Source organism: Aulonocara sp. 'chitande type north' Nkhata Bay, linkage group LG11 (assembly GCF_057382095.1).
Source record: "Aulonocara sp. 'chitande type north' Nkhata Bay isolate Kocher_YH1m ecotype deep benthic linkage group LG11, A_spYH_male_GT1.1, whole genome shotgun sequence".
Taxonomy (NCBI): Eukaryota; Metazoa; Chordata; class Actinopteri; order Cichliformes; family Cichlidae; genus Aulonocara; species Aulonocara sp. 'chitande type north' Nkhata Bay.
Window position 1 is genome coordinate 40330815 of NC_141354.1, and position 22683 is coordinate 40353497.

The 22683-nt window shown below is 46.7% G+C and overlaps 2 protein-coding genes across 7 annotated transcripts in view; one reads left to right on the top strand and one right to left on the bottom strand.

Moving 5' to 3' along the window:
• Positions 1-17264, bottom strand: dcst2 (DC-STAMP domain containing 2). Of its 6 annotated transcripts, none has more exons than XM_086312778.1 (17): positions 16682-17069; positions 15667-15724; positions 15465-15588; positions 12794-12964; positions 12464-12565; positions 11519-11713; positions 11172-11237; positions 10886-11099; positions 8935-9092; positions 8642-8806; positions 8396-8563; positions 6467-6567; positions 3953-4086; positions 2937-3064; positions 2058-2151; positions 1073-1249; positions 4-936 (listed from the first exon to the last, which is right to left on the bottom strand). In XM_086312778.1, the coding sequence occupies exons 1-17, from the start codon at positions 16786-16788 to the stop codon at positions 747-749; spliced, it is 2352 nt and encodes a 783-aa protein (XP_086168904.1). In that variant the 5' UTR covers positions 16789-17069; the 3' UTR covers positions 4-746. The 6 variants fall into 6 exon arrangements, with proteins under 6 accessions (XP_086168906.1, XP_086168904.1, XP_086168903.1 ...); XM_086312776.1 differs by adding an exon at positions 17078-17264 and having other exon boundaries at positions 6-936; positions 15465-15724; positions 16682-16820; XM_086312777.1 differs by having other exon boundaries at positions 10886-11087; positions 15465-15724.
• Positions 16650-22683, top strand: part of dcst1 (DC-STAMP domain containing 1) — an 11674-nt gene continuing 5640 nt past the window's right edge. The window contains exons 1-11 of the mRNA XM_086312782.1: positions 16650-16972; positions 17080-17205; positions 17601-17675; positions 17757-17885; positions 19300-19439; positions 19553-19721; positions 19936-20079; positions 20736-20857; positions 20944-21098; positions 21172-21271; positions 21352-21447. Of these exons, the coding sequence (XP_086168908.1) occupies positions 16942-16972; positions 17080-17205; positions 17601-17675; positions 17757-17885; positions 19300-19439; positions 19553-19721; positions 19936-20079; positions 20736-20857; positions 20944-21098; positions 21172-21271; positions 21352-21447 (1287 nt within the window). The 5' untranslated portion in view covers positions 16650-16941. The remainder of the gene's footprint in view (positions 16973-17079; positions 17206-17600; positions 17676-17756; positions 17886-19299; positions 19440-19552; positions 19722-19935; positions 20080-20735; positions 20858-20943; positions 21099-21171; positions 21272-21351; positions 21448-22683) is intronic.

Consider the following 22683-nt stretch of genomic DNA (forward strand, 5'->3'; position numbering starts at 1 on the left):
GTGAAATTCTGTCAGTTTGAAGAAATTAAACTAAACCCTCAGATTTCTTATTATAAGAAAAATAAATATACTCCAACAGTGTGGCTCAGTTCAGTTTGCATGATAAAGAAATCACGACACCTTAAACTGTAAGAAATAAACATGTAAAATTACAGAACAAGCTCAGGTAAATCTTTGCTCAGACTGTCTTGTACTAATAAACAAAATAGATAATTATATAAAATTATAAGAAAAAAGTTTTTCTAATTCACAGAATTTTAAAATGTGGCTTTACAGCAAAAACAAAAACACAAGAAAGTCGTAAAACTTTTAAAAAATACAAGTAAGTCCAAAATTTATCGCCTGCTCCACATTTTCCAAACCCAACAGGAGTCTTTGCCAGGCCCATTCTGGCCCTCGGGCCTTATGTTTGACACACCTGCCCTACTGGGATGAGCCCTTTAGATCTCAGACGTTCTCCTGTGTCCCGCCTTTTTGTGGCGGTCTCAAAAGCACAAACCCGAGGCTTCAGGATGTGGGTCCACGAACCGCTACCGTCTGTTTTCTCTATGATCCGTTTATCTGGAGCACATCTGGATTCTCCGCCTCACTGAGACGAGACTCGGACTTCAGAATTTAGCCCGTATTTTTGTCTCTCTGTGGAAAAAGTCGATAAGTGGAGCTGAGCTAAAGTTTTGTTATCAGGTATTTCATGTGTAAATTTGCTTTATTAGCTTTAATCACAAAGTGGAACATCTGGCTGAGCTTCATGGTCCGGGAGACGGAGCCCAGAGAGAACCCGATGGTTGTGGAAGGTCCTGGAGGTTTTGAGCACGGTCGGGTTGGTGAATGACGACTGAGACGAGGGACTCGTGCTCTGAGAGAGCAGAATTAAAGGAGTGGTCGCTGTCGGACTCGCCTGACCCGGGTTGGTCCTGGTACATCAGGTCTGCTTCACTGGCCAGAGGGGGAAACAGATGTTCAAGACTTTTAACCTCCGAGCAGGTCACATTTAAAAATATCTACATGTGGACATGCGATCCTTTACGTTTACCATCAGCTTCTATCAATGTCTCCTTCAGACGTGTCCTACCTGAGTTCAGAGTCCAGGTAAACACTGTCATCACTGCTGGGGCGCTCTCCTCGTTCTGCTTCCCTTCCTGAGCAGCCACTCGGACTTTGCTGCCTCGCTGTGGGGATCCTCCTCTTTATCTGCGCGTTTGTCTGGCGGGTCGACGACAAACTGGGCCGCTCATCATCAGTGGAGTCTCTGAGAGAACCAGACAGAGAGCATAGACCAGTGGGTGCCACTGTGGGGCAAGCCACTCTTGGGGGACACAGAGCTGCAAGATGGAGGGGAACCTTTACCCCAGATTCTGAATCCGGGGCAGGGAAGAACATGTTTGACTGATTTAGAGGAAGCACTTCTGTGCTGAAACATCTGGATCGCTCATCTGCTCCTTCACTAAATTTAATTTGGAAAATAATGTTAAGAAGCAAATATTTGTTGATGGGCCCCGAGCACAAGTGCAAAGAATTTAAATCTTTAACATGACTCTTGACAAGGAAAGTAAGGAGAACCGGTGCCGTTCTCAGCTGCTCCAACAGCTTTGGGAAACATTTATCACTGAAAGAAGTTCAGAAACGCTGAAGAGTAACAGATCATAGCTGCGCGCTAGGTTTCTGTTAACAGCGATCAGTCTACGGGGAGGCGTGTGCAGCAGAGACTGACAAATGTAGCTAATACAAAAACCGCAATTCCTCTGATGGCCACTTGAGGCAGGCTGCAGCGGTAAGTCAGCCTGTGTGGGGGCGTGGCCTCAGCTGTCGCTGCCAGCTGTTTGTTTTTAAACAGTGACAGCAGGCATCTCCATGGAAACCGTTGTAATTCTGCCTCGTTACAGTTGTTTGGACCCTTCGTCACCCTGCGTCTCTGTGACGTCCTGTCACTGGATAACGTCAGAACTCAAATCCAGTGCCGCTTCTCTGCTTTATAAATCACTTAAAACAGAGTCAATGAGACACATGGCGACACCGCTCTGGCTCAATTTTACAGCCCTTCTCTGGCGTTCACTCACAGCTCCTCCTCGCTGTCTTCCTGGAAGGTCAGAGGTCGTACGCAGATGACACACGTGCTCCCCAAACTCTGGAAGCACGGCCGACAGTACACGCCTGCAAAGAGACGGCAGCTTGTAAAAAGAGCATTCATCCTCATTCATGACACAAACTCTGCTCGTTTTAAATCGCTCACTACGAACTTATGAGGAAATGAAAGGACCAGTGAAACAGTGACCCAGGCTATCACTGGGTGCAGTCTGATATAAAGTTCTCCTGCTGGGTGGACTGATTCAGTGTCACAGATAACAGGTGTTTTTTTATTAACCAGCTCAATGTAATCCTCTCTGCAGCCTTTTAAAAGCATCTCTTGGCTCTGTGAAACCTAAACAGAAGCTAAAGAGTTAAATCTGCTACAGTTACAGTTATCTCTCACTTCAGCTGAGTCAACAACACTGAGTGCTGCAGGACACTCCCTCAGCGTGCACACACACACACACACACACACACACACACACACACACACGCGCGCGCTCCAGTTTACGGCGTCACACTGCAGGTATTTGTCCTGGTGTGAGAAATGATTCAGTCTTTCGCTGTTTTTTGATGTAAAGCGTTACCTCACTGTTTAAAGGGAAAGACACACCTCAGAGACTAAATCACATCACATTCATCATCAGGGCTGAACATTGATGCTATGTCCAGCAAACAGACTTTTCAGGGTTGATGCAGATATCCGGCACGTGGCTCCCTGTGCTTACTTTCTGTTGCAAATGTGCAGAAAATCTGCAAAGAATCTGGACAGGAAGAGGCGCCACGTGGAGAGGTTAAAGGTCAATCCACCCAATAAAAACTAAAAACCTCAGGACGGTTTTACCAGGGAGCGCCCTCGGTGGGTTTACCTGAACAGTGCGGGGCATCACAGATGACTGCGCTCAGGTCAGGCAGGCGCAGCACCTCTCCACAGACCAGACAGCAGGCAGGTGTCGACAAGCCCAGCAGGTGAGACAGGCGACCTCCTCCAGGTAACCTGACAGTAATGCAAACAGATCGCATCCTGACCTTCTGAAGGTTCTGGTCCCTTAGTTTCAATGAATAATACCAACCCTGTTATTAATGTAACCACACACAATGTTTCAACATTAAACAGGCTGAAGTCGATCTACTCTGCTCATCCCTGTCAGACCTGTTGCATCGCATTAACCACAAGCTGTGACAGTGAAGCAGCATAAAGGATCATCACATCAGGCCACGATCTAAAGACACAAAGTCAGTGACATCAGGGACTCCAGCGAACCACGGTGGGAGCCGTTATCCACACATGGAGAAAGCCTGGAACAGTCCTGGAAGCTTCCCAGGAGCGACCGGCTGACCAAAATTCATCCAGGAGGACCTGCAGGCCTCAGTTAAGGTCAGAGGTCACGATTCAACAAAATGAGAGTGAGCAAAAAATGGCCTCCGTGGGAGAGTCCAATGAAAACCACTGCAGACCGAAAAGATCGTCTCACATCTGCCAACAAACATCTGGAAGATCCCAGAAACGTCTGGGAAATATTCTGTGGACTGACGAGGCAGAAGCTGAACTTTGTGGAAGGTTTGAGTCCCGTTACGTCTGCGTCAACCTGCACGCAGAACATCAACCTGCCACCACTACAGTCGGACTCGGTGGTGTGATGGTCCGGGCTGCTCTGAGGGAACCACGAGTGAGCGAGGATGTCGGCCCATCAGGACGCAAACACAGCAGCGAGTGTCTTTCCCTTCACGAATGAAATCATCATTTGAAAAAAGAAAAAAAAAAACTGAATCAGACTGAATTTGTGTTCAACAGTTTCTGAGGGAAATACAAATGTTTTTCACTCCTACAGCACCTAAAGCGTGCACGTGTTTGTGGGACACGACTTTAGGTCAGTCTTTGTACCGTATCAGCAGAGCATGGAGACGTCCTCCTCCTCCTCCCGGGTCGGTTGTGCTCCTGCCCACAGACCTCCTCAGGGCTCTGCGCACCCCCCTCCTCTGATCCAGGATCTGCTGGCGGAGGAACCGGATCCTCTCCTGTCGAGCGCAACGACAACAGCCCAGCTCGTCACAATCATGTCTCACTTTTCCCTCACACATCCAGAATGTCACGCTCTGTGATCAACATCCACCACAGCAGCAACACAACCTCCTGCTCTCTGTGCAAAATCAGAAACATTGGCAGAGTTTCAGCGTTTGTCACGGAGAGTTAAAACATGCCGCTCGGCGGGAGGGTGAGGGCAGGTCCGCTGTCAGGCGATGCAGAGATAATCGGACATGTTGCAACGACACACTGACGGCCGACAGATGAACGTGCTGCTTCTTACGCTTTGTGAGGGAACATTTCAACATAAGCAGCACAATGAAGCTGGAATCATCAGAAAATTCCACGTTAAAGAAATTAAGCTAGTTTCACACTCCAGTGACCTGCTGGTGTCCCGCTCAGATTCCCACTGAGTCCGTTTGCTTCTCCTGCAGCTCGTCGTGGGTTTGTTTTAACATGCAGTGAACCGCGGCTAACACACTGATTAAGGAAACAGCATCAGTGAGACGAACACGGAGTAACCGACTAACCATCCTTATATAAAACATCACGGGGCCGTAAATGAACCCACGCTGTCATGTTACTGAGGACTCACATCTAATCTGTCGAGGCTCCGACTCCACACTAACAGAAAAATCAACAGGCCAAACTCAGCCCAGCAGCATCCCAGCAGCTCTCCCAGTCATCTAAACGGAGCCCATGAGGCTGCGCTGGGCTCAGATTTGGCGTGACACTAAATCTGACCCGGCGTCCTCCAGCCAATCGCATCTCCGGCACGCACTCCTGGCAGTCAGAAAAGCAACCACGCCCAGAACACGCGGCTGATTATATTTCACTACAAACAGAAGAAGAGGAGGAATCCAGAAAGCAACATTGGTGTGATTTATTGCGTGAAAGTTGCATCCAGCCTGCAGAGCGAACGACACGTGCAGCAGACACACACTAACGTGCAGACAGAGGAAAAGCAAACACCAACTGAACTCTTTGTGAAATCAGAGTTGAAAGCGGCCGACGGCAGTGGGTCATTTCCCAGAAATTTCACAACCACCACGACCAAAGCACAGAAAACAGATGTGTTAACAGACACACTAGTCGCCGTTTGCCACAGCAGTTTGTGATCAACATTAGACACACAGCCCCCGCCTCAGAGCCGTCGACCAGCCGGGCGGCACAGGATGTTCTGGTTCCTGTAACCCGAACAATCAGGGTCGCGCAGAAAGGCGTTGCCAAAATACATGAGGTTGAAGCGGCGAGCACCTCCACACCGTTAAACCTGCGCCAGCTGTCGAGCAGCGGGCACGACCTCAGAGTGAGTGCAGGCTGCAGCTGGGTCATCGCCCGGATTTCTAACATGCGGTGAACGTGGATCTATTTGAATCCTGACAATAATCCTTTCCTAAACCGCAGGCTGCATTTACAAAAGATGGCACCGCCACCATGAAGCCAGCCGCTCGGTCTCATGCCCAGCGGCATGCTGGGAAATGTTTCTAACCTTCATTGTGAAAGTGTTTTGGCAAAAGTCAAACGTTGGTGTTATTTGGTGGTTGTTTATTGATTTATTGATTTCCTTTTGTGGGGAATCGTCTAAGACTGGGAAAGCTTTGGCCTTTAAACTGGAGATCGGATCTATGTGACGGAGTTGCCGGGCTGGTTTGTGGCAGCAGCGTGTTTTCCTGACTTTCGGCCTCGCCCGGGCTCGGGTCTCTGCGAGCAGTCCGGACCTGCCTCCTCCTTCCTCCTCTCACTCTTTCATTCTGCAGATTCTTCAGATGCCTCTCTGCTCCGTGACCTTTCACCCACAGCAGCAGCTGTTCTTCCTCTTCGCTCGTCTCACCAAAACAGCACACCTTCACTCGGAGAGGAGGAGTGGGCGGGGCATGCAGGTGAAATAAAAAAACCTGCCCTGGGGCACAGCTCTCCTGATCCTCGTGTTGTCAGAGGATCGGTTTACATCATCTCTGCGAGGCTGGCCGGCGTCCAAAATCCACGAAGAGAATATGAGCCCAGGTTTGAAAAAATGCGAGCCACCCAGGAGCGGCTGCGTGCGCTGCCAGACAGCTTTGTTAGAGGGTTCAGAGCTGGTTTAAATCAGAGTTCTCCTTGTAAATCCACACCACTGCAGTGGATTTAAAACTCACACAGTGTCGACGGACGGGCAGGAGGCATGACTCAGGTGCAGACTTCCAGCTTCAGTTCAACTGGTTTAAACAAAAACGCAGCAATAACCTGCGACAAGGTTTCCACCCACCCACAAATTTTCTCCCATTTCTCCATTTCGGGGACGCCTCTCGCCCTGTGACAGCTGGAGCCCGTCCCCGCTGTCACAGGGCGAGAGGCGTCGTCCGAATCATGTGACTCTAAGTGTGTGAGTACCTGCTCTCTCTCAGGGTGATATGAAGCACAGATGAGGCGTCTGCAGCGCTGCATGAATCCGCTGGTCAGAGACACAAGCAGAGCCAAACCCAACAGGAAGCCTGCAACACAGACCACAACCAGTAAAACCAGTAAAGTCCCTTTGTCTCAATGTGGTTAAAAAAGAAAGGTGAAAATGTGTGTGGCTGAAACACCGACCCCGTCTTCACGGTGTGACGGCAATAACACACATACAACACAGATATCGGACGGACAGCTGATTATCAGAAGTGTGAGATGCTCGAGAATTTACTCCGGTGTCCTGTTAGATTTTAGATAGCAAGGAGTTTATTAAACTTCACCGAAACAATCTGCAAACTTCATTAAAATTTAATAAACGATCATCTTGTCTTTATTTTTAGTTAGCACCGTAAACACTTAAAGCTGTAAGCTAATGATAGTTATATAAGAGCAGATGCTGCTGGTGCAATAAGCTGTACGTTTTACGTCCAATGGATGATGATCTGATTAGTCGACTATCAAAATAATGGTTTGTGGCAGCCCTAGTTCTTATTGATCTCAGTATCTAATTATTTCATTGTAAGGTTTGAAGCTCATGCTGTGGTCTGAATAGTTGAGTAAGTGGAGCGTGTAAAGTGATGAAGGATGCTACGACTCCATGTTGTCACGTCATATGAGTGTTAGAAATCTGACTGTCTGCTCTTTCAGTTTTAATGAAACTCAAATATTCCAAAAGCTCTGGACGGATCAGTGACTGATGAGTCATTGCTAAGCTCAAAACAACACAACCTCTTCCTCTGCTCATCTTTGTTGTGATGTTTGCAGGTCAAAGCTGGATTAAAGCTCCTGAGCTCAGGACGTGTTTGTGTCAGAGACGCTCTGTCGTCACAGCTTCTCTCAACAGTCACTCAAAACGTTGCTTCCAGTCATCTGCGTGTTCAGACAAAACAACGCAGTCGCTCTGACACTCGGATTCCACATTCCTGGGTAGTTTTTGTTTTTTGTTTTTTTTAAATCCTCTTCCTCTGCTGCTACTGGCCCGTTTCCAGTACAGGAAGCTTCTATGAACTCAGGAATCTGGCTTTTATTTTATTACGACTTTGCTTCCAGCAACAAAATGAAACCACTGATGCCTGAGATGAATAACACCGATTATCTCGTTACAATCAGCCTCCTGGTGTGTCCTTGTGTGGGATTTTTAACACAGCAGGTGAGCAGTCAGCTGTTCGAGGTGATGCCCTGGAGGCAGGTAAAAGGCCAGTGAGTGATTAGGGCAGGGGTCACGTTGCACACAGTGATCCAAGGAAGGATGACAGGTGAAGCAGCCAGTATGCTCAGAGCCCACATAAGGGTTACTGCAGCACAAAGGAGCCAGATCACTCCACCTCCACCTACAATGAGCACAGAGCCAGGCCAAGGTGGTGTCCCGGTCTGATGAATTACTTTTCCTTTTCCATTGTTTACCTGGAGAGGAGATGGAAGCAGGATGTACTACAGGAAGTGTGTGTGTGTCTGCGGGGAAAGTATAGGTCCTTAGATTGAGACCACATTCATCTTCCCTTCATGGCAGCGTCCTCTTTTGTTCAGGGATCATTTGGGTAGATTGTGAATCCGTTAACAGCTAAAACTAGGAAGATTATTCAAAAAGCTGCAGATGCATAAACTGGATCTTGTAATCAGTGCAGACCTATCGATCTATTAGTACAAAATCATGTTATTCATTAGATGACTGCATTAAAACTGCGTCCAAAGGCTCCACAGCACAGACACTGCAGAGGTTACAAGAGCTGAAACTGAGCAGACAGCTGGCAGCTACAGCCACCTGCGTCACTGCAGCCACGCACTGATTTATTCTAAGCTTTACGTGGTTTGTCCTCCTTTAAAGTTCAATGAGGCCAATTGTGATTCGCTTCCTGTGTGATGTCATACCGAGGATGAAACACGTGTTGTAGTTTGGTTCTGACGGCTCCAGCAGGCACTTCTTGCTGATCACGGTGATGTTTCCCCGCTGCAGGATGTTGAACGAGGCCACCACGTCTCTGTAGATGTCTGAGGCGTAACCCGACCCGTTCACCTGGACCGCCACCGTGACCGGAACTATCGGGACAGAGCGTCACGCTGGTCACCGCTCACAGTGAAAACGCAGGGCTGTTTTTGGCAGGTGTGCTGGCTCACCTCTGGCCACGATGTCCTCCGTCACCTGGTGGTGCACCTGATCCAGAATCCAGAACACCAGGAAGTCCAGCGCCACCAGTAGGCTGCCTATGATCAGGTGCCTGAAGACCGAAACCAAGCCCGCCATCACCGCCCGCCGCTCTCTGTACGTCAGCTGAAATGACACTGCAGGACAGACGCGTCAGATCGCTTTGATGAACATCGCTGATCCACAAACCATGACCTCGTCCAGCACCTGCTGTGTACCTGTCACACAAGCTAACAAACAAACCCACACACACGGATGTACTCACGTGGTGTGATGTAGGTCTTGGCCTCTCTGCGCGTGATTGGAAACACAGAGGCTCCGCCTACTGAGGTCACCCTTTGGTCAAGGTCTTTAAACTGAGCAGTGATGTAGTTGTTATCAAATTTAATATTGTGGAGGTACCTGTGTCTGTACTGCACTGCCCTGCAGACACACAACCACATCAACACCCATCAGCAACAATCAGCATCGAGGTTAATGCAAAGCAACGCTCGTGGAAATAAAGTGAAGTGTAAAGAGTGAGACGAGGGGAAAAAGTCAAATAAGGAAGCTCGTGGAGTAAAAATGCCACAAAGAGCTGAACATGATAAAGTGGATCGATGAAGCAAAATACCTCAAAAAGCGAAATGAAACTGAATAAAAAAGGAAACGAGCAGAGCGATGTGAGAAGACGATGCAGAGCTGAAAAACTGCAGCGATGAGATTACAGATGAGTCTCTGCTGCACAGATGTTGCTGCGTGAGCTATGAAAGACTTCCTGAATCGTCCTCGTGTAGCTGAAGTAAACTGAAGCATGTGGTTTGCATTTGGCTAAAGTGACCTAAAGCATGCAGAGTATGTGCAGATGTCATGAACTAAAGAGCGCAAATGAACCAAACTGAATCAGGCAGCTCAAGTAAGCTGACGCCTGTGGATCAGGGAGACCGAGCGGCGCATGTGGAGCGAAAACAGAGAAATAATAAAACATTTTCCTGCTTATTTTATTTTTTGCATTTTTCACACTTGCAGATCATCAAACAGATTTTAATGTGATCAATAATGATTTGGTTTACAGGGAGGAAGCTCTCCAAACCCACCTGTGTGAAGAAGTAACTCCACCCTAAACCTAACACCTGGTTGTGCGACCATAACTGACGCTGAGCAATGAGTGCTTCACGTCGCTGTGGAGGAAGCGTGCCACGCTCTTCTTTGCAGAATTATTTGAATTCAGTCACATTAGAGGGTTTTCCAGCAGGAACAGCCTCTTCAAAGCATTTTAGGCGCCACACGATGCCGTGTTCCTGATCACCGTCCTGATGGTGGAAGGTTCTCCTTCATCCTGGTCGAGAGCAGAATCCATGGTTCCACCAGTTACAGCGACTCTGACCTCACCTGATGCGAGTGAGGCCTGCGGTTCTTTAGATGTTGTTCTGGGTTCTTCTGTGACCTCCCAGATGAGCCACTGATGCGTTCCCAAAGTAATTTTGGTCGACCAAAGTTTTACAGGCTTAGAAACGGATCTGCAACCCTCTCCAGACTGATGGATGTCAGCGACTTTGTGTCTCAGCTCTTTCTTTCAATCGAGGAATGATTTGCTGCTGTTTGGGATCTTTTGGCGTGCTTCGCTCTGTCAGACGCGCTTTGTCTAAGTCAGGGGTGTCCAACTCCAGTCTACTGTCTGCAGCTTTTAGATGCATCCCTGCTCCAACACAGCTGAATCAAATTGCTTGGATCATCTCTTCAGCACGCCATCAAGTTCAGCAAAGGCCTGATAACAAGCCATTCATTTGATTCAGGTGTGTCGAAACAAGGATGCGTCTAAACGCTGCAGGATGGTAGCTCTGAAGGACACCGCTGGTTTAGGTGATCAGCCCCGGTGTGGCCGTGAAACTGAACTCATGAGTTAAGTTTTATTGTTTTATTGTAAAATGCATCTATTTTGATTGTAAGCCCAACAAGGGACAATTGTTGAAAATTAGCAATAGCTATAAACTTGTGTATTACATCAGTTTCCTGTTTTGTACTTGGACTCAGTTAAGCTGCGCTGTCCCTTTTAAATAAATAGATTCAAGGAGGGGACGAATACTTGTGGTGTGACTGAAGGATTTTAAAGTGTTGCGTTGCATCTATTAGATGAACTGAAGCATGTGCACTGTGTGGAGCAACTGAAGTGTGCAGCTGTTGTACATTAGATAGATTCAGTGAACCAAGTGTGTAGATGTGAGAAGAGTCCCGACCTGAGGAAGGAGCAGGCGAGCAGGACGAGGCCGATGTACGCCAGCGGTCCACTCAGCTTCTGAAACACTTGAAGTTCCGATGAAATCTCCGACATGATGCTCTGAGACATCTGGTGCAGAGACTGGCTGCTGTTGGCATCCAGGTCAAAGTCCAGTGAGGCGGAGATGTTGAACTCAAACTCACGCTTCATCTTCTGAAACACTGCAATGACAGCTGAAAGAGGCAGGAGTCAGCCTCTGTGCGCCCGGCAGTAAAGGCTAAACAATAAAGAGGAAATGGACTCACGAGCCGCGAGACGTTTCCTCAGGTGGTCGGCGATGTAGGAAGGGACGATGCAGAAGAACTCGCCAGCTGAAAGACCAACAGTGAGACGATTACAGAGACGTAAAGATGAACGTGAGAGCAAATACAGAGTTTGGACTCTTTGGTTTTTAAGGCCACGCTGACATTAGAATAAAATCATTGAAATAAGTGAAAAGTGTCCTGGACCGTGAACAGTAGAGCTTGTCCGACACTCCTTTTCCACGTTTTATTCTTTAAGTCTCAGAGATTACAGCCTGACCTTCTGTAACTTTGATATTTGTGCCTCTGAGGGTTAACGTCCACACAAGGACCGGGATACATGGACGCACCGCGGGCCAGGTTGCAGAGCGGCAGGAAGCCGTCCACGATGTTGCACAGGAAGTTGAAGTCGCCCAGCAGCTCAGAGCAGTCGCTTCGAGCTTCCTCAAACAGTGACCGGCACTTCCTGTACGGAGTTCCCATCTTTTCGTTACAGATGTCCCCGATATCGGCCAGGAAGCGTAGGACATTCCTCAGCGCGCGAGCTGCAGGGTCAGAGGTCAGAGGTGTAAGGTGAGTATCTGCAGGCGTATGGCAAACATGGTCGGTCTGACACACACTGTCTCCTATAAGGCCTCAGCCCGCCCACAGTGCTACACACCTCAGGCCCAGCCTCCTCCCTTTACCAAACACAGAAACTCAACTTAAAATCTGATGTCAGCGACACCTGTTCTGTTCTGGGCGGGGCCTGCAGCTCAGAGTGTGGATCCCCAGGTATGCACATGGAAGGTGTGAAACTGCAGCCAACTGTAAATGACTGTGGGTGAAACCATCAGTCCTCTTTAACACAGGGCTGCACTTCCTGCCTTCACAGCATGGTTCGGGTCAGTTTTCCTTCATCTACACCAAATGAGAAAGTCTGAAGAGCCTATTTGAGATAAATACATGCTTTTACAATCTTATGACCCTCTGAGGCGTCTTTGATGTTTGTTAGCTCAGTGAAAGTGTTTTCTAATTGGTTCATTTTGTTATGTCACAGGTGCAAAGCTTGCATTTATATTGCATGTACACTTCATCTGTTTCACAGTCACGGCCACTTTCGAATGACTAACTTGTCTTTGGGACAGAAAGAAACGTACAAACTGTACACAGACATGCCCCGGCTGGGATTTGAACCAGGAACCTTCTGTCTGTGAGGATATAGTGCTGACCACTGTCGCACCATGCACTGGATCTGGTGGCTGCATCTGCAGGAACTGCTGTCCCATATCAGCTGGTTAAAGAGGCTGCCTTACCAACATGGCGGATGCTGTCTGTCATAGCGTAGATGAAGTTCTGGACTCTTCCTGCGACGGCGTACGCGTTTCTGCTGATCTCCCTGATGTGGTCCAACACGGCTGCAAACCAACAAAAACACTGACGCTCACAGCTCGCCACATTCATCTGATTTGTGACTGGATCAGAAAGAATTATATGAATCCATGAAACTGGATAAAAACGGCAGCAACTGATATAAAATTCATATTTTGTTTAAAATTCTATTAAATTTCAATATGAAACACGAGTGGTAAATTTTTAGGAGCACTGGCGGCTGTAACTGCAGTGGGTGTGGGGGCGGGTCTTACAGAAGAGGGGCGTGGCTGCTTTCTGCATCAGTTCCTGCGTTTGATTGGCTGCCAGCTCAGCTCCACACAGCAGGCTGGAGGCGGCTCGCTCGGTGTTCTCCAACGTGTTGCTGAGCGGACCGGACACGAGCAGCGACACGAACATGAGGAGGAGGAAGTTCCTGCCATGACCTGAAACACAGGAAGAGAAGCGCTGTGACGGCGTGGACCTGGCGTCTAATTCAGAAGCTCTGATTGTCCACCTCTAATCGGGAATAGTGACTCTGCTGGGAACTCCATGTTTATTTGGGACCTTGGGATTCAACCTCCACTTCAGAGCTCGTACTGCATCAGGTCCATTTGCGTTTGGGAGGAGGTCCAACTCTGTTTGAAGGTTAGGGAGCACGTAGAGTGTGTGTTGCTTCAAATCTGAGAACTCTATTTGTGCCGTTGTAGAAGTCTGCTCAGAGATTTCATACCTGGAAGCTCATAAGTGGAGAGAGTCACGTTTTTTCTGAATCAACATGGAGGCTCTAACTTGATTTATGAGTCCTAACTCATCCCTTTGAGCTATGACGTCATTTAGAAATGCTTCTCTGTTTTGGAAGCTCATCTTACTCGACCGGTAGTGTAAGCGCCACAATACCAGAAGACGGTTTACTTGACTTCATATCTAGATTTTGCACAAGAACAGCATGATGAATTTGAATTTCTTAAAGTTGTTCCCTTTAACACAGCGAGTGACGTCGTGGACAAAGATGGAGACCTGCGTGTGACGATGTCATTTTGATCATTTCAAAGCAGAAGTTCTCAAACTGAATTGTACAGGAGCTCAGAAGTGTCTTATTTAGAGCTTTAAAGGGCAATAACAGCTCGACCTCTCAGAGTTTTCACCATCTGAATATTGGCGCGCAGTCTCTGAGAGCTCTGTACGGCGTCACCTGTGGTCGTAACTTTATTCTAGAGATGGCACGATACCACTTTTTTATGTCCGATACCGATATTATAAATTTGGATATCTGCCGATACCGATATGAATCCGATATAGTGTTTTTTAATCAACAAAACTGTTTTTTAAATATCTTGCTGCATTTTTTATAAGTTCATACTCAAGTTTAAAACAACAACTACACTAAAGCTATTCTGTTATACCTGTATACAAAAAAAAATATTTCATAGTTCAGCAATACTGATCAATCTAATAAACTTAAACCTGCACCATCCTCCCTATTCTGGTATTTTAAAGAGTACTTAGCATAAATATTAAGCAACATAACTAATAGGGTTCCAACTCCCAGCAACAACAAAAATAAATAAATAAAAAATAGGGAACCACCCCCCACGCTCCACCTCATGATGCTTAATCGACGTAATCAACTTTAATTTGATGCAGTGTGAAAAAAAATGCACAGAAATCAATTATTTTTCAAGAAATATTAAATAGATTCAACATCTTTCTTCAACAAAATTGCAGACTGCACAGATGGTACCTTCCCAAAGTAAAAAGTACTATAGCTTACTAGGGTATATTAGACTTAATAGTCACTATATACAGTAATGGACTTCTATTCATTTTGCATCAAATTAAAACTTTGGGTGTCAGATAATTATTTATTAAAAGCTCGACATTTTAAATGAGAATAAGAAAGAAAAGTATGTCTTTGTGCCCCCTTTTCCCTGTTAATGCCCTATCGGCCCCCCTGGCTAAACTTTGCTAGATCCGCCCCTGCACAGTTACCAGCCGTCAGCTGTAGAAAAAGATCCTCGAGTAGAAAGTAATATTAAATACATTCTAACAACAGCTTATCAAGCTTAAACGTGCTGCTGTTGTTCAGCCGCTGGTTTCCTCTTTCTGGTGCAAAGTGGGCCAAAAACAAACAAGAGAGACGGACTCACGACAGAAAAGCTGATCAGCTGATCATTAAGCAGTTTCATGATTGAAGTAGCAGCAGGAGAGGCAGTCACTCCATATATCGTTTGTTAAGCTTAACGCAGGAATGCTTTACAAACATTCAGAGATGGACTTACACACTTGCTTTACTTCTCTCGGGGATAACTTTGTCGGAGATGAAATGCCGGGTTGCTAGCGAAGCTCCACATGCTATCCAGACCACCGACAGGTCCCGCATGCCACAGCCGCTCTATCACGTGATGCATACTGCTCCGACGTGCTAACGTTCTGAGGTGAGTTACGGCGTGTTGCAAGTTTTGCGAGGTGCTTTCGTGATATTTAATGGATCGGATTACATTTTTTATTTTTCTCCGATATCCGATCCAGTAATTTAGGTCAGTATCGGACCGATACCGATACGTAATATCGGATCGGTCCATCTCTACTTTATTCAGGAGCTTTTTGAGAGCTCTGACTTCAGTTAGAAGCTCTGCTGTCTGTTTCAGAGCTCTGGCTGTTATCGGAAGCTCGTCCTCTGTTTGGAGACTAAAAGAAGTTGGGCTGACGGGATCACTACCATCCTCATGTCATCCAAGAAATGTCTGTTTTTAAATTATTTTTATTCTTAATTTACAGAGTTTATAAGTTTCTTTAGTAGTAGTAGCACTAACGATGAGGACTTATTACAACACACAATATTGTCATTTTTGGGATGTTTTTCTCTTCTACAGCATGTCAGATTTATATCGATGAACAAAGAGAGGATCGGTATAAAACCTTGAAGGCGCGTCGCTGACAAACCTGAGCACATGGAGGGCAGCATGACCATGATGCTGGCCCTGACGCTGACCGACAGCCCCATACCGAACGCTGCCAGACCAGCCAAGCACAACGTGGTGTGGGCGCAGAACCACAGCGGCTGTTTCTGCAGGAAGAGAGTCATGAGTCCGTACAGAGACGCGATCAGCAGCCCGGATACAAACGCCACCATCCTCTGCCCCACCTCCACCAGGTGAGCTCTGAGCTTCCTCCTGCCGCTGAGTCGAGAGCGTCCCGCCGGTCTGTGGAAGCAAAAACAGTGAACGACATGTTCACTAACCTGCAGCACCACATAGACATGAAGCTACAGTGCTGCCACCTGCAGGCCGTGACGTACAGGCGGATTCACAGTGGCTGGGATATTTATCAAAGATCCGTCTTTGTAGGACAAATTAAATAAAAAACTAATAAAAGTTTAAAACATCAGCCCTGTCTTATTGTATTTAACAAACATGTCTCAGGACTACCTCACCTTCTACCTGCCTTTTCCCCGAGACTCGTCATTTCAAACACAAAAGGCTGAAAAGCCTGATTGTTGTTCCTGTTTGCATCGCGCTGGTGGACAAACAGAGACGACTACAACGGAGTAACAGACTTTAAAACTATCTGTGAGTTCTGAGTAAGAATAAACAGCTACGTGTCTCTGTTACACCGTTTTAATGTTGGATTAATGGAATAGAAACGATGAGTTTCAATGTCAGCTGTGAGTGCGCGCTGTGCAGTAAAGGTCTGCACAGACACGGTGACGTCGGCGAGGTCTGATGCTGGGTGTGAAACCAGAGATGATAAGCCCGTGTGCTGCCCCGAAGCACACGTCTGTTTGTCCTCGCCTTTCACCCTGATGCAGGTCGTAACTTACAAAATACCATCCTGTTGTGTAAACTCATCAGAGTCCACTGACGTCAAGCCAAGTGAAAACTCTGGGGTTGTTTCCCCAAATAAAGCCAGAGGAGCCCCGCCCCCACGGATGAATGTTGGGTTCACTTTCAGATGCTTCCATCCTTTATATACAGTAAAATAATTTGCAGGAAGTGAATAGGAGGGAAGTTAAAATGTTCTGTGATGAGGCTGTGGGGCAATAAATGTGAGCACAAATCATTTTTTAAAAAGGTGAAAGGTTAACATCCAGGTCACTCTAAATGAGAATGTGTTAGCTCAAAAGCTAACAGTTAGCACTCAGGTGAATCTGGTCCCTCTACCTGCTCAGAGCTCCTCGGATAGTCTCTGTGACTCCGCCCCTCTTCACCTGGACTGAGATGTCACTTTTCATCAGGAGCTGTTTCCTTTCTTCACTCCTCATCTTCATCTTTTACACCAGGGGAAACGTTTCCGCGTCACCTGGAAACCAGAGACACATCACGTGACAGGCCGAAGCTAACAGAAGCTCCAACAGTCAAACGACGATACGTTTGTAAGCGGTGTGCGCTTGAACGCAGGTTAGAGGAGCGATTTGTGGTGAATGATGGCTGACACCGGGACACGTCACAGCTGTGAGTTCACCCACAACAACTCAAAACTCAGGTGGTGGAGCTGATCAGCCCTGAGGCTGCCAGCCGACGGTCAAAACCTGTTTCCAGGTGTTTGTGCTTCCTTACAGCGGCGCACAGGTGCGTTCAGACCATCCTGCCTCCAGTTGTCCATCGGTTCCTCTTCAGCCAATCAGAGGAGTTTCCGGTGGCTCGCCCGCTCTTCAGGGCGCTGTTTGGAGTAGCGACCGGCACAGGTAACACCTCCAGCGACACACCTGGGCGGTTCATCTCTGAGCTTCAATCCGCACATGTTGGAAACCAGCGCGGGCATCAGAGCGAAAAGACGCCGCAGAGCTGCGCTCATTTTGGGGCCGATCAGCTGTTCGGAGGAAACAGGAGCGCGCACAGAATCAGCCTCTCATTAAATAATTTCATTCATTGTAAAATACTAGCTGATGTTATTATGACTTAGTCACATTGTTGTTGTCTTTATTTTTAATATTGTGTAATTTTATCATTTGTTACTATAAATATAACGAATGCAAAGCTCTTCTTTTACTTTCCAGCTGTTTTTATTATTATTCTGAAAGGTTGTTAGAAAAAAGCCGATGTGATGTTTGACTCCTGTTGTTGTTTGTCTCACCAACAGTCTTGTTCCTGGGCATTGCCCACAACCTCCCGCTGACCTTTGACCTGAAGGTGGCAGTAGGATGTTTGTTTGTTGGTGAGGCGAGGTCGCACACTCACATCTGTTCTTTGAAACACGTTTGAAACACGTGGAGATCTGACCGAGTGTGTGTTTCAGCTGTGTGTCTCGCAGGCGGACTCCTGTCTTCGTCCTTCAGGTGTTCGGTCCTCCTCGTGTTTCCCAGCATGCTCGGCTCCCGTGGCCGCTCCTACCTGATCCTGCTGGCCCTGTCTGTGCTGTACGCAGGTAAACAGACGCCTGTGCAGAGTGTGCACACGGCTCACAGTGTGGTCAGTGCCGTCATCTTTTTCATGGAGTCGTATCAGAAACATTCTCGTGTCCAGTGAGTCCAAAGTTTCATGAATCTGCAGGAATCGGCACATATTTGGCTTTTTAACTGAAAAAACAAAAATAATGAGCTCAGAAGGAGATGGAGGGAGGATCCACTCCTCTCGTCTGTACCTGTGAAAGCACAGATGTCCAAACTGTCTTCATTCTGCTCCCCTCGCTCGTGTGTTTGGTCAGAATCCCTGAAACCAAATCATTGATGCGTCATTTAGAAAAAAACATAAAACCCACAAATAACTTTTCTACAAGCTCCACTGTTTCATGTCAGCAAAATATTGATCAGCAGGACAGATTTAATAACACTTTATCAGCAAACATTAAACACTGTTAAAAACAAAGTGCAGCAATCAAACCAGCAGAGGTCAGTGCTGTCTGAAGTCACACAGACCTGCTCCCGTGTGACTTTGGGATAGGCTGATATACTGATCAGTGTTAAAGAGTTCAGACGACACCAACGGCAACAATCAATGTGTGCGTCGTCCCGAGGGCTCAGGCTGAGGCCGGCTGCACTTCCTTTTGGTTCATGAAGACGTTTCACTTCAGGCATCTTCAGTTTTAAAAATGTTGTTGAGAGGTGAAATGTTTCATCCTCATGAACCAAAAACCTTCATTTCGACCACTTAGGATGAATGAATACTAAATACATATGAATGAATTAACAGCTACAATGTCAAAGACTACAAAGACCTCTCATGTGATGGAGTGACATAAAAGCGAGTGTTGGAACGTGTTTAAAGCAGCGGTCACCAACCCCCGGGCCTCGGACCGGTACCGGTCCGTGAGTCGTTTGGTACCGGGCCGCGAGAGTTGAGGCTCAGGTGTGAAATGTCTGGTTTTCAGGGTTTTTATCGGTTTTCAGCGTTATTTTGTTATCGTTTTATCGTTAACTCTGTTTTCCTGGGTCTTTTCACGTCTGTTATGAATAAATCTTCTTTTTTTCGGTACCGGTTTTATTTTGTTGTATTTATCCGCGACACCTTAAAGGCCGGTCTGTGAAAATATCGCGGGCATAAACCGGTCCGTGGCGCAACAAAGGTTGGAGACCGCTGGTTTAAAGGACGTCACTGATCCTGTGAGCCTGCACAGTAACATTTATGAGTCTGAGTCGTCCAACATTAAAGTGCACTGAGACAGTCAGACAGACTGGGTCCAGAGGCCTCACTGGACCCAGTCGGTCTGTGGCTGATTAAATCTTTTACTAAATACATAATACAACATGCAGATACGATTGGTTACCTCAGCGGCTGAATGGGCCTGATTAACATGTCTTCAGGTGAGTTTTGTGTCATGTGATGCTGCGTCCCGTCTGCAGGCCCAGTTTCAAACATCCAGCGTAACGTGGAGGCCGCCGCCGTGTCTGTGAGCTGCAACCTGGACCTGCAGGTCCGTCACAGCAAGCTACTGTGGAGAGAAGCCATCAAGCCATTTTTGATCATCACACAGGAGCTCATGGTGAGAGGAACATGTTTCAAAGCTCCTCTAGTTTAACATAATAATAATTATCACCCTACCTACTGCCATGAACATGAAGCTGAGGGGCCTCAGATCTTTTGCTTCTCTTCCAGGATAATAAAGAAGGTTTTGAGTTGGAGGCTTTAAATGTCAGCAAGAAGTTTCAGGACATCAGAGACGAGATGGTCCTTCAGTACGGATACGACCGATTCGAAACTAAACAAGGCGGCGGTAACAGCACCCAGGAAGAGTTCACCGCCAAGACCCTAAAGCAGTGCGACAGTAAGTCAGAAACACCAGAAACACCAGACGTGAAGTTCAAAGGTTTCAGGCAGGAAACACAATACAGAAGGAAACTGTTGATCATCATCCTCGTGTCACCAATACGAGAAAACAATCGCTTTAAATGTCGTCACTAATGTGATTCAAAATGATTTCACACCTGCTTCACAAACGTCATTTAAAGATGAGAACTCGCGCGTGGTTTGATCCCCAGGTGTGGTGGCTCAGGGCGTGCAGCGGTGCGTCGATTGGTTCGCCAACAGGTGGACGGCGTGTTTGGAGGCGATCCCCGTCCCCGTCATCAACTACATCCTCTGCATTTCAATGAAGTTTCACTTCCTGTGTGACATCATGAAAGGTAAAAGGTTATACGTACCACGGCGTTATGAAATATCCACATCCAGCTGACCCCGCGGTCTCTACTCTTTCCAGTCAGACATTTCTAACTCACAAACATCAGCATCAGAATACATTTAAACTGTCACCAGAAAGTCTTTGCTTTAAAAAATAAAACTGAAATTGGGCTCCGGCGCTTTGGTGTAATACCACTTTGAGCCACAAGGTGACACTGAGTTTAGCATCCAATCACAACACAGCATGACAACACTATTATTGTTAGCTCGGTGCTAGTTTGACATTTGTACAGAATTCACATTAAAGTAATATTTAGCGACTTGTTCTGGGAGCTCGAAGAGTAAAAACGAGCAGTTATATTTTTAAATAGTAAAAAAACGACTACACTAAACCTTTCTGGTAAACGCTGCCATCTTGTGGTGGAAGTTTTTATTAAATTTAGCTCAAGGTTTTGCAAAAAGCACCTTTAAATTTGAAGGTGTGCAAACATTAGCTTCAGTGTTCTGAGCGGTATATCGTACTCAAGTGTCCTCAAACGTAAACGGCAGATTATTTTTGAGTTATTATTTCAGGGTTGATAGTCTTGGTGTTTTGGTGACTCTTCTGTGGTGCTGAAAAGGCAGCTGCTGTGATCTTTAGTTCTTCTCCTCCTCCCATCAGTCATGACTCCGTGGTGCAGGGACAACATTCCCGTGGAGGGAAACTTTGGTCAACTCTTCGACCGGCTGAATGTTTCGGTTGACCTGCTGTCCAGAGAGTTCAGCGCCGAGCTCACCGTAGAGGTCAGACCTGCACCGCCGGTCCTCCAGCACCACCCACAGGACGAACCCAGAGTCGGCTGAAATGTAACCTGCGTGTCGTCTCGCAGGAGGAGGAGCAGCCGGCGCTGAGCGAAGCTCTGCTGGACCAACAGTTCACCAACGCTGTCAAAACATCCTTCCAGAAACTGACATCAACGACGGGACGGGTGCTGAACATCCTGCAGATGCTCCTCTCCTTAACCTTCATCACCTTCTTCACCCAGTAAGAGTCTCACCTTCACCTTCATCCCGTTAAGATTCACACCTTTATCTCCATCTTCTTTTCTCCTCTGCAGGGCGTTTGGGTACCTCTGGCAGTACAACAGGGACATTTGTTTCGACAACGTCTACATCACCACCTACTTCAGACAGATCGATGCCCGCAGACGGAAAGCGGTATCATTCTCATCCTCATCATCCTCACTTCAGTACAGTCCACGGTCTGACCGTCCTGTCCTCTCCTGCGCTGCGTTTAGGGGAAGCGCTGCCTGCTGCCTCTGAGGAAATCTGAGAAAAACAAGCTGATCAACCCCTGCAGTCTGAAAATTTACCCCGAAGAGGTCAAACAAGTGGTGCGTTCAAGAGCAGTAACTCTGGCAGTATTTATGTAGTGTTTCACAAAGTGCTTCACAGGAAATAATCCACTGTAATAGCAGCAGTGACGCGACTCCTCAGTTCTTTGCACTCACCTAAAAATCTGCAGATTTGTTAAAGGATCATTACCCTAAATACCACTTTTCCATCTTTTTAAGTTTAAGTTATTTTTATAAATAACGTGTTTAGACGTGGTCCAATCAGAGTGCAGCACTCTCACAAACAGGTATGCAGCAATAGCAGATTTCTGTGCTGTTATAAATTCAAGGTGCAATTTCAGGACACAGTCTGTGTTCAGCCAAATACACCCAGAAAAGGTGTAATACACATTTTACTGTTTTTATAGCTGATGATCACAGTTTAGTTTAATAAAGATAAAAAAGTATTTGAGGTTGTGACTTTGAACCTTGTCCCCGTGCCGGGCAGGTTTTTCATTTACAGTGGGATGCAAAAGTTTGGGCGGCCTTGTTCATAGTCATTATTTTCCTGTATAAATCGTTAAATATAAGCGTCAGTTAAATGTATCATATAGGAGACACACACAGTGATGTTTGAGAAGTGAAATGAAGTTTATTGGATTTACAGAAAGTGTGCAAGAATTGTTTAAACAAAATCAGGCGGATGAATAAATTTGGGCTCCACAAAAAAAAGAGATGAAATTAATATTTAGCAGATCTGCCTTTTGCAGAAATTCCAGCCTCTAAACGCTTCCTGTAGGCTCCAATGAGAGTCTGGATTGTGGTTGAAGGTATTTTGGACTGTTCCTCTACAAAACATCTGTAGGTCATTCAGGTTTGATGACTTCCGAGCATCAACAGCGCTCTTTAACTCACACCACAGGTTTCAATAATATTCAGGTCTGGGCTGAGATGAACGTTGTACTTGTTCCTCTGCATGAATGCTTCAGTGGATTTTGAGCGTTGTCTTGTTGAAAGATCCAGCCCCGGCGCAGCTTCAGCTTTGTCTCTGATTCCTGGACATTGGTCTCCAGAATCTGCTGATACTGAGTGGAATCCATGTGTCCCTGAACTTTGACAGGATTCCCAGTCCCTGCACTGGTCACACAGCCCCACAGCGTGATGGAACCAGCACCATATTTTACTGTAGGCAGCAGGTGTTGTTCTTGGACTGCTGTGTTCTGTTTCCTCCGTGCATAACGCCCCTTGTTATGCCCAAATAACTCAATTGTAGTTTCATCAGTCCACAGCAGCTTA

What these genes read in the sequence shown, in the direction of transcription:
- dcst2 (XM_086312776.1), bottom strand. Translation starts at nt 16,788, where the DNA reads ATGAAGATGAGGAGTGAAGAAAGGAAACAGCTCCTGATGAAAAGTGAC. An exon ending in AGCAGCCACGCCCCTCTTCT is followed by an intron (nt 12,566 to 12,793) that starts GTAAGACCCGCC and finishes GTTGGTTTGCAG; the next exon opens with CCGTGTTGGACCACATCAGG. An exon ending in GGAGGACATCGTGGCCAGAG is followed by an intron (nt 8,564 to 8,641) that starts GTGAGCCAGCAC and finishes CTGTCCCGATAG; the next exon opens with TTCCGGTCACGGTGGCGGTC.